The 10804-nt window shown below is 50.4% G+C and overlaps 1 protein-coding gene across 7 annotated transcripts; it reads left to right on the forward strand.

Moving 5' to 3' along the window:
- Positions 1 to 3976: 3976 nt before the first annotated feature.
- acot11a (acyl-CoA thioesterase 11a) lies at positions 3977 to 10733 on the forward strand. 7 transcript variants are annotated; one of them, XM_048988687.1, is made up of 16 exons: positions 3977 to 4386; positions 5243 to 5350; positions 5572 to 5763; positions 6449 to 6518; positions 6670 to 6730; positions 6866 to 6967; positions 7042 to 7418; positions 7769 to 7888; positions 8080 to 8218; positions 8330 to 8385; positions 8592 to 8658; positions 8857 to 8940; positions 9303 to 9436; positions 9561 to 9692; positions 9771 to 9897; positions 10267 to 10733. In XM_048988687.1, exons 3-16 carry the CDS (start codon positions 5589 to 5591, stop codon positions 10456 to 10458), a joined length of 1836 nt encoding a protein of 611 aa, XP_048844644.1. In that variant the 5' UTR covers positions 3977 to 4386; positions 5243 to 5350; positions 5572 to 5588; the 3' UTR covers positions 10459 to 10733. The 7 variants fall into 7 exon arrangements, with proteins under 7 accessions (XP_048844644.1, XP_048844643.1, XP_048844646.1 ...); XM_048988689.1 differs by lacking the exon at positions 5243 to 5350 and having other exon boundaries at positions 3979 to 4386; positions 7042 to 7171; positions 7262 to 7418; positions 8327 to 8385; XM_048988690.1 differs by lacking the exon at positions 5243 to 5350 and having other exon boundaries at positions 3980 to 4386; positions 7042 to 7171; positions 7262 to 7418.
- The last annotated feature ends 71 nt before the right edge of the window (positions 10734 to 10804 follow it).

A 10804-nucleotide genomic window follows, 5' to 3' on the forward strand; every position in this document is an offset into this window, starting at 1 on the left:
AGAATCACATCCACTTTATTTTAGTGTACATGTACCCCGAAAAGAGAATGTGAACATTTGAAAACGGTTACAAGCGTCCGCCAGTTCAGCAGTCAGTAAGCCGGACGCGCGAGTGTGGCGGGGACCTTAATGGCTGTTTTCGGTGGCTCACAATTTGAGAAATAACTCAGACGTGAAGCAAAGTACTACTTGACCTCTATTTTTACAGTAATTTGAATATCTCCCTCCCCAGCATCTGTTTAGTTTCTCTTTCATTCAAGTCGTACCTCCACACGTCTTAGGGTCGCCCGTGTGACATTCAGAACAAAGGCCTGCGCGTGTTGCTTTAAATAAAATGAGAGAAGTAGCTTGGATCTGATTGGTCGTCGTCTTGGCTTCGCTCTGGGGGCACCTTGAAACGGGCAACAAAAAAAAAACTCAAGCTCTTCCACCGGCAAGGCAGAACCCCCCCTTTGCTGGCAGCCATTACCGAAAGCAATTTAAATCCCGCATGTTTCCGCATACAGACAGCATAGTTAATGTTAAAATTGCTTTTGCTGAAATACATCATTGAGTTTAAATAGTTTACATATTACTGACTGGAATTTATCACTAGCGAGAATCTCACGCTTGAAGTATCTTTGAAAGTTTTAATACCGGCATGCGGTATGTCACGTTTTAATAATTAAAAATTATACTGTCATTATATCCTATTTCAGAAGAGCCTGTATTGCGGCACGGCTGGCGAGACGTTATCTGATTCGTCTCGCTAATTCTATTTTCTTTTTACAGGTTTAATTAGATGGTCTGTGATATTAACTAAAGATGGACACTGACCGAGTAAAAAGGGGGAAAAGTCATATTACAAACTTGCTTGGGGTACACGGGACCCGAGGGGCACCACTGGTGGTGTTTCAAATGAACTAATTTTTGCTTTACTGTATAGTGAAATGATATAACGTTGGTAGACCTGGACAGGGATTAAAAATCGGCCCTGGAGCTTGGGTTCCAGTCTCTGCCCAGTATGCCAGATGGCCCGTCCAGCTCTGCATGCTGGTTATTAATACCTATGGGGTCAGCCTGTAATGAATGCGACGCAGATACGTGACTGCTCTCACCTTTGTTTTGCTGTATAGACCTCAGAGCGTGATAACGGTGCAAAATTCCAGATCTGGGCAATGATTTAAAAACTGCTCTTTCCCCACCAAAAATAGGCCAGCGTTGCATTTTGCGTCAGAAAATCACAAGGGTAAACAAATGATTATGTCGAAAGTGCTGCTGCACTGGTTGGGCCGCTGGGATTTGTAGGAATCGGTTTAATTAGCACTGGATTCACACCCGAAGACATCACCTGGGTTTTGCGTGTGTGAACAATTGATTGATTCCGCCACTTGAGTTAATTAAATAAATCGCTCTGACCTTGGACCGTATTGCCGCCACAGGGGCCTGTGACCCTGCAGTGGACCCTCACCTTGACCTTGTACCGTGTCTGAAGGTGAAGCTCAGCTTGGTTCCACTGGCTTTATTCAGTCAGAAGTCCTTTCAGTGTGCTTCAGTGGGCTTTGATTAGGTCACTTTGAGTGTTTAATAGCTGTAATTGTTGTGATGATGCGCTACCTCAGCTCTTTCCGTAATGTAAGTACAGCAGGCTGACAATCAGCATTTGTTTTCATATACATAAATACTGATGAAAGCATGTAAGTTTCGTATAACAAAAAACAGTTCTGTCCTTTTTTCCTCCCCAATGAAACTGCTTCCAAGCGCTACGACGCATGCGTCAACGAACGTCGTATCCCACATCTACGATGTCTGAGAAATTTTGCTACGCTTCTGTGTAAATGAATGTGATTTATCTTAAGTTATTCACATTGTGTTTATTTGTCTTTCCTGTATACAGTTCAGGTGATTAATATATTATTTGTATCCTTAAGGGCGTAAGGACATGGATTCCCTAAATATGAAACCAGGTTTTACATTAAAGTTGAAGGTACACGTGTATTTATTTGGCTTGTTGAGAGTACTTGCGGTCTTTGTTTTAACTGAAGTAAAACTATATAATTTAAATGACAACTAACAAGAAAACTATAGGTCGCATTTTCTGGCAGCACATTCGAATCGTCCCATGCATTCAGACTCATCATCAGTGATGCTCCCCATAGCCATTTAGTGTTTCGGATCCCGAAACATCGAGCACCCTCTCATGGGGTGTATAAAACTACAGCAGTTGTAAAAAAAAAAAAAAACTGAAAATTAGTTTCTGACCGCATGAAACTACGTGTAAAACTGCTATCCCCATTTAAAATACTGGACAGTTATATTTTGATGCCATAAATCTTTATACAAATGCCCATTCACAATTATAGGTAAGATATTTTAGCAAAGTTGCAAAAACCGACATGTACAACTAAACGTTTCTGCTACAGTAGCAAATTCTGTTATGGCAACAAAAGAATGACAGAACACCGGCCGCGCAAAATCAGCATATGCTAAGAAGAAGGTCGTGCAATCTGAAAAGTGCACCTCAGTTCCCTTCTACAGCCTGCACGTAAAGCGGAAATATGAAGTTTCCTAGACCTCAGTCAGAGAGGTTAGAAGTACAGACGGGCTCCCAGACAGAAGCGTGAAGTAGACCGCAAGCGGACGGCAGTCCCGGGCTGGATGGGGGCGCCTTGAAACCACCAGCGGAGTGTAACTCATTGGAGGAGCGTCGTGTCAGGGGCTTCCCTCCTGCGTGCTGCGCCCCCTCTGGTACCCTCGTCCCGGAAGGGTTTATGTCTCCTGTTGCTTGTTGCTTTTCGTGCAGAAATTAGAAGGGAACATGCGACGTGGGATTTTTTGCATTACTTTTCTGACCCCGATTACTATATCACAGTGTCACAATATATCATTCTCAACAATGCAGAAATCCAAATGTTTGGCTGGGTACCTAAGCCTTCAAACCAGCGTACATTATGACTTTTAATATAGTCAGCGGTAGTTTTTGAACGGACACAGCTGGTCACTGCATGTCGAGAGTAGAGACGTAATTCCATTGAGGTAAACAAGTTGCTTCGCGTAAACAGCCTCCGGGGCCAGGCGTACGTGTTATTAAATAATGATTTTACTTGAAATTTTGCAGCTATGTTAATTGCCAAACTGGATTTAAGCACAAACCTGCGTGTACGAACTTGTTAAAAAAACATACATCCACAGAAGTGTATGTGTAGCCTATGTATAATGTGTATATGATGTATGCTTATTGCCTTGCCTCTACCTCCCCTGTCCGCATGTTCGGGTGAATGCCAATTAACTCTCTTCATTTTCACACGTGCCAGCACGACGTGTTCGTCACAATAAAAACTGAATTGAATTAAATGGGTAACTACCACTATTTAAGGCTGCATGGTTTGCCCGTAATTAGCATCACAAGTTCTCTTGAGAGATTACCAGGGCTAACTTCATCTTAACGAGTACCCCGAGTAATTTCTCCATTGGTTTCTTGGTTGAATAGCACATCACTATGAAACATTGTTGAATCTGTCGGTGAACACGCCTCACCGCGTTCAGTCATGTTACAATTTGCACAGTAAACACTGTCAGTTGTTTGATCTTTCTGTGTAGGTTTAATATGACTGTATTAGTAAGGTGCCCAAATCCTCATCGTAAGCGGTCTTACTCCTCAGAAATAGCACATTTTTCAATGAGTGTGACACTGAATACGCAATCATCACTGCCATTAATCCTTCTAGTTTAAACAATATAAATCATTCTTCAAATTGGGTGTGTTCCTTGTGTAAATAGGTCTAATATTAATCTGTGTAAAATCACGTGATTCCGCAGACAGCTATTCAATCTGCAGATTTATAAATCTCTTTCCTGGGGCAGGATGAAGTTTGGCACTGCTAACATCAATGTGGGGACCCGTGCTGAGGGGTCCACCTTAAAAGACAGCCAGGAGCCGCTCAGCCCCCCTCCAGCCCCATTCAAATGAGCGGCGTCAGGACGCGTAAGCGCGCGCATCGCCCAGACCACTGCTGGTGTTCTGACGAGTTGGGCTACTTTGTCAAGTTAGGCTACCGTAGTGCTAATCGACAGCCCTAACCCGAATCCCTAAAACCCTCTCCCTAACCCCTAAAACCTAATCCTAACCCCCAAATAACCCCTAAACCCTAAAAGAACCCTTAAAACCCTAACCCTAACTCCAAGACGGTGGAACTGCACATGCGCAGAAAGGCTCGACAGCACGTCTCCATAGGTAGCTCAACACTTCAGAAGGGCGGCACTGTCTTACTGTCTCGCCATTTAGGCTTAGGCTTGCGGTATTTGTATTTCTCTGAGAGTTGTGGTATTTGTATTCATATTTCGTTTTCCTGCACACTTTGACTCTGCCGGACATTCAGACGCATGCCGCCTTGTGTAATAGTGACGGTAAGTCGATCCTGATCGCTTCTGCTTAGCTGAGAGTTTACTGGGAAGTTACTGTCATAACATCAACATGTCAGATGCCGCTAAAGTAGGTTTATTTTTCACGGTGGCGTGAAGAAGTGTCGAATTACTCAGAAATCCGCCGACTGTGAATAACTTCATAAAGAATACTGCGGAATGAAATCAGACCTGTTTAGGTGGCTTCTTAGGACACAAAACTATTTTCAAGTCAGAGAATTTTTTAATTGTCATAAATCAGCAGAGCGCTGCAGTTCTCGGGACGCCACGCACAGTAACCCGATAACTCGCGTATAAATCTGCATACGCCAGTAAACGTAAACCGTGTAGGTCACGTCATATAAAACATTGTGGGACTTACAGACTGGAACATGCATATTAAGCGTAGAAACGTTAAGATGCGGGCAGGTTATGTACGGACATACACCTGCCGCTCTGCTGACCCTCGGTCACCGTCATAAAGGGGGAGGTGCTGAGAAATGGAGCCGTTTCAGGCTCAGACCATCCCAGCCGCTCCGTCCGTGTTTCTGACGCAGAAAACCCCGCCGACCACTTCCCCTGTCACCACGTTCACTGTAAGGTGGTTTTTTTCGCCGTGGCTTTACGCTCTTTCCGTATGTTACACATCTGATTGTGCACGTAGTTCGGAAGCTCAACCCGCTGCTTTAGGCGGCTACCTGTTATTTCCGCCTGCCCCAGTATCCGTTTCATTGGATGTAATATTTTCTCCGTTTATATTCCTTAGTCAGCCTGCAGTGACAATACACGTGTATATTACTGTTATTCGGACGATGTGAGATCTCGCGCACCACAAGTTATTTAATTTTTTTTTACTTGACAGACACTGCAGGCTGGAGTCTCGGCTGTTGGTCTTTGTGCTTTGCTGGCCCTGATCCGCATCCATCAGACATCAGTCATATTGCTGTGCTGATTCACAACCTCTAGATAGGTACCCAATTCCCTTAGCAGAGGGCTGCGGCTGGGGGGGTGTGCCTTTCCCTCTGCCTGGGGGAGTGTGCCTATCTCTGTGCCTGGCGGGGGGGGGGGGGGGGTGGCGGTGTGGTGTCTCTCTCTGAGGCCCCTGATAACCATGGCAGAAGCTGACCGCATATGGTTCTGAAATGTGCTGCCTCACAGGTCATTCCCCTCACCTCATCTCCTTCCTGCCAGATTCTCCCTGTCCCATCATGACCTCGGCTGACTCCCAGGGGGGGCTCTTCATCTCGGGGGGAGGGGAGACGTACCGAAATCCTACAGAGGTGAAGATGAGCCAGATTGTGCTGCCCTGCCACGCCAACCACTGCGGGGAGCTCAGCGTGGGTCAGCTGCTCAAGTGGATGGACTCCACGGCCTGCCTGTCCGGTGAGAGAGGGCCCTGGGCCCCGCGGTCTGCCTGTCCGGTGAGAGAGGGCCCCGGGCCCCGCGGTCTGCCTGTCTGGTGAGAGAGGGCCCCGGGCCCCGCGGTCTGCCTGTCCGGGTGAGCTAGGGCCCCAGGCCCCACGGCCTGCCTGTCCGGTGAGAGAGGGCCCCGGGCCCCGCGGTCTGCCTGTCCGGTGAGAGAGGGCCCTGTGCCCCGCGGTCTGCCTGTCCGGTGAGAGAGGGCCCCGGGCCCCGCGGTCTGCCTGTCCGGTGAGAGAGGGCCCCGGGCCCCGCGGTCTGCCTGTCCGGTGAGAGAGGGCCCCGGGCCCCGCGGTCTGCCTGTCCGGTGAGAGAGGGCCCCGGGCCCCGCGGTCTGCCTGTCCGGGTGAGCTAGGGCCCCAGGCCCCACGGCCTGCCTGTCCGGTGAGAGAGGGCCCCGGGCCCCGCGGTCTGCCTGTCCGGGTGAGGTAGGGCCCCAGGCCCCACGGTCTACCTGTCTGGGTGAGTTAGGGCCGCAGGCTGCCCTGCCTGCCTGTCCGGGTGAGTGAGGGCCGCAGGCATGGAATGACATGAGGCCATCTGCAGGTCATGTGATCATTTCATGTTCAGGTCCCTGTGTAGAGACTGTGTGACCAGGAACACTCTCTCTGTCTGTGTCTCATGTCTTTGACTTCCTGCTTCCTTGCAGCTGAACGGCACGCTGGCTGTTCCTGCGTCACAGCCTCTGTCGATGACATTTACTTTGAGCACACCATAGGGTAAGGTCCCCTCTCGCTTTCACGTAAAGGTTGCCACAGATTTCAGGTCTAAATGAGCTGATAGTTTAAGAACTGTGTCCCCCGTTTGATGCACCAATTCTAGTGTCCAAATCATCAGCAAAGCAGTTAAATGGTTTATTTGGTTCGGCAGGGTTGGACAGGTGGTTAACATCAAGGCAAAGGTCAACAGAGCCTTCAACTCTAGCATGGAGGTGAGGCCCGAGTCATCAGACTGGCAGGCAGTGCTTCTCTCGCTCTGCTTCGCCAGTGCCGGCCTTCTCTGCCTGCATCAATCCTATTGGGTACTAGGAGTATCTCAGCCGCATTTTCCCATGCGACTGGTTCAGGTGGGGATCGTGGTCACCTGTGAGGACCTCTACCAGGACCTCCAGTGGAAGGTCTGCCAGGCCTATGCCACCTTCGTGGCCAGAGGCTCGGACATGGGGAAGGTGAGCATGCATCACACCGTGCACCGTGAAGGCGCGGGTCAGACGCCAGCCCCCGTGTGACTGCGTCTGCGCAGGTGCAGCTGAAGCCCGTCAGCCTGCAGACACAGGAGGAGCAGCTGGAGCACAGCATCGCCTCCGAGCGAAGGAGGATGAGGCTGATCCATGCGGACATCATGACTGACCTGCTCAGCAGCTGGCAGACAGGTGAGCCTCCGCAGGGACGGATGCGGCAGGTGTCTGTGGGGCTTTCCGGCGTGAGCGTGCAGTGGCCCACTCAGTGCGTCTGCTTTGCAGTGGACGCGTTCCAGGAGCCAGAGGACGCAGTGGCGGCTGAGCGCACGCGGGTGGAGAGCGTGGAGCTGGTGTTGCCTCCCCACGCCAACCACCATGTCAACACCTTCGGGGGGCAGATCATGGCCTGGATGGTGAACGTGGCCACCATCGCGGCCAGGTGCTACCTCTTATTCATCCAGACCTCCTCATTTAGGCATAGGTTACCTCGGCTACTGCTCCCCCTGCTGCCTGTCTTCGGTGTATGCTGCTCTTCCATGATATTCGTGTTGTTCTGAGACCGGAGTCCTCATTACTGTCACAGAGGAGGCCATCTGGACTTCTAGAAGATACCTACCGAGGTCACATGACTGTTCTGTGCTTATATAAAATTAAAAAATAACCCAGGGTTATTCATAAAAAAGGTTAAAACCACGCTTCCCGAACCTGTTTTACAGCAGTGTCACAGTGTAGATATTAATAAGTACTCATTCATATTGTCGAGTGAAGGGCCTGTTGTGTGTCTTGCAGCCGCCTGTGCAACGCCCACCCCACCCTACGCGCCATCGACATGTTCCACTTCCGGGGTCCATCTCAGGTGGGAGATCGAGTCGTCTTGAAGGCCATTGTCAACAACACCTTCAAGAACAGGTGAAGCGACCCAGAATTCCTTCTTCACCCATAACTAAAGAAGTCATCCCACAGTGAAATACATGTGTAGTTTGCTGTGAGATGCTGCATTGCTGTATTCCTCCTAGCCTGAAGGTGGTGCTGCAGGCTCTGCTGGTGAATGGATGCTGGAAGGATTGCTGACACATCCTGTTGTGTTTCTGTGGTGACAGCATGGAGGTGGGTGTGTGTGCCGAGGCCTACTGTGGCAATGAGCCGCTGCGGCACATCAACAGCGCCTTCATGATGTTCGAGGTCCTGGATCAGGAGAAGAAACTCAGAAAGCTGCCACGCATTCGACCCGAGCCTGTGGTAAGACCCGGAGAAGCAGAGCGAGAACGTGCAGTTCTGCTTGTGCCAGGAAGGGATGTGAACAATGATGTGATTCTCTGATCCTCTGAGATGTTCTTCTGTTTCAAGCAGGACGGGAAACGCCGATACCAGGAGGCTATTGCCAGGAAGAAGATCCGCCTGGACAGGTGAGCGACGGGATCAAATGGATCACCAATGCTTCCCTCGAAGCTGGAGTACTTGCCTCAGAACACCCCATCTACTCTTGCTTGTCTCCTCCGCCCTGAGACAGGTTTTGGAGAAAGAGTTCCATTCGCCCTCAGATGGCAGAGATCTGTGATTGGTTGAGACGGTTTAGGTTTGGGGTTGTGAAATCTGTCTATGCCCTCTTTAGGAGGTACATCACTTCCTGCAAGCAGACAGAGGTGCCACTGTCTGTGCCCTGGGACCCCAGTAACCAGGTTTGTTTACCTGTCAGAGGACCACACCCACTCCGCTGAATGTGTCAAAGTCGTTGTGTCTAAGGCTGCACTTATTAAGCTGAAAAACGCCTAAACTGAACTGACCAGCATTTCCTGGTGCTCTGATCTAATCTCGGACACCATCAGAGTTTGCAGCCCCCACCTCATGCTGTCCATGTATCTGCTGGACCTTTGCAGGTCTACCTCAGCTATAACAACGTATCTGCGCTGAAGATGCTGACGGCCCGAAACAACTGGGTTCTGAACACTGAGAAGAACCAGGTGCGTCCCTCCAGACACCACACCCACCGCTCAGAATTTTTATGACTGAAGCTGTGTGGCATGAACCCTAATCCCGCCCACTATGCGCAGCGTGAACCCTAACCCCGCCCACTATGCGCAGCGTGAACCCTAACCCCGCCCACTATGCGCAGCGTGAACCCTAACCCCGCCCACTATGCGCAGCGTGAACCCTAACCCCGCCCACTATGCACAGCGTGAACCCTAACCCCGCCCACTATGCGCAGCGTGAACCCTAACCCCGCCCACTATGCGCAGCGTGAATCCTAACCCCGCCCACTTCCGCCCATGCTTAAAGGCCAGCTCATTCGGGAATTTGCTTCTGACTGTGCTGTGTCCTGCAGGTGAACCTCTACACTCTGGAGGAGAACCAGGTGCTCTGTTTCAGGGTGGAGACCACAGTGGATGTCCCAGCAGGCCGAGTGTTCCTGCTGCTCTCAGACCTGAGCCGCAGGCCTGATTGGGACAGTCATTATAAGTAGGCAGAACCTACCAGGAAACACGCACCAAAAAGCGCTGCATTGCCTGCCATTTGTCTCCGTTTCGGGCTGGTCCTTCAGAGTGATGATCCTGTATAATGCTGATCACCGTGTCCCGTGCAGGCACTGCGAGCTGATCAACCAAGTGGACGAGGATGACGGCATCTACCATGTGATCACACCCTCAGTCAACAGAAGCAACAAAGTGCAGGACTTCATCCTGCTGGCATCCAGACGGCGGCCGTGTGACCCGGGGTGAGCTCTGCGGCCTGTCCGCCATCACAGCGGCTGTCTTACTGCTCCTGCTCACTGCTGGTTCTCTGCCCCTTGCAGGGACCCGTATGTGGTGGCCCTGCGCTCCGTTACCTTACCCACTCACCCTCCTGCTGAGGATTACACCCGGGGCGAGGTGTTCTGCGCAGGCTTCAGCATCTGGGAGGAGTCTGACGGCAGCACTAAGGTACTCGGCTCTCTCACACGCTGCTGCGTCTGGTTCCTCTGGATGCCTGCGTGGGTTGTGAATTTCCGGAATATTCAGCTCATGGTATCATCGAGGCGGAGCTCCACCCGTGGTCAAAATAATTAATACATGATCCAGCAGCTCAAAGCACTGCTGCCAAACGTGAGGAGGTCTGATCTCCTCAGCAGGGGTTTGCAACACAAGTTAAATGCAGAGTTTCTTCTGCTTTTGGCCTGGTAACCTCTGGACCTTAAATAAAGGAGCAGTTTTTGGGAATTAGATGGATGGATGGATGGATGAATGGATGGATGGACTGAAACTGGGTTTTTTTTTACTCTGTTGACCTGAGGTCTGGTCCTTGTCCATTAGGTGTCCTACTACAACCAGGCCTCTGCAGGGGTGCTTCCCTACATCTCCACTGATATCGCAGGCCTGTCCTCCACCTTCTACCGCACCTTCTGCTCTTGCAAGAAGTTCCTGAAGGACAACAAGGATGGCTACTCTGGGGGACCTGAATTTGCCCAGGGTGTCTCTGGCCCCCATGCCTATGTCTCTCTATAAGGACACAGTCCCACATCTCCTTCCTTGGCTGGAGTCCCTGGTTCTACTGACCATTTGCCTTCTCGATTTCCTAGAACATGTTCTGGTGGAACTAGCAGTGGTCCAATAAATTTTCATGAATCTGAAATGTGCTTTAGCATTTTGGGTAGCACTGTTAACGCCCACTTCCAGGTTCGGGAGCTCAAAGCCTGTCCCCCGTAAGGGAAGTTACTGCCCACCTCCAGCTTCCGGAGCTCACTGTACTGAATTTGGAATAAATTTACTGGAATACAGAATATGAATAGCTTTCCTGTTTTCACCAAATCTCTATGCAGGTGTCTGCCCTTGAGCAGCGTCTCCGATGCAG

This window comes from Brienomyrus brachyistius, chromosome 21, assembly GCF_023856365.1.
Source record: "Brienomyrus brachyistius isolate T26 chromosome 21, BBRACH_0.4, whole genome shotgun sequence".
Taxonomy (NCBI): domain Eukaryota; kingdom Metazoa; phylum Chordata; class Actinopteri; order Osteoglossiformes; family Mormyridae; genus Brienomyrus; species Brienomyrus brachyistius.

Excerpts from the sequence above, each read along its gene's own strand:
- acot11a (XM_048988687.1), top strand. The coding sequence starts at position 5,589 with ATGACCTCGGCTGACTCCCAGGGGGGGCTCTTCATCTCGGGGGGAGGG. Across the intron at positions 7,889-8,079 it reads AACAACACCTTCAAGAACAG|CATGGAGGTGGGTGTGTGTG; the intron begins GTGAAGCGACCC and ends CTGTGGTGACAG. Across the intron at positions 8,219-8,329 it reads GCATTCGACCCGAGCCTGTG|GACGGGAAACGCCGATACCA; the intron begins GTAAGACCCGGA and ends TGTTTCAAGCAG.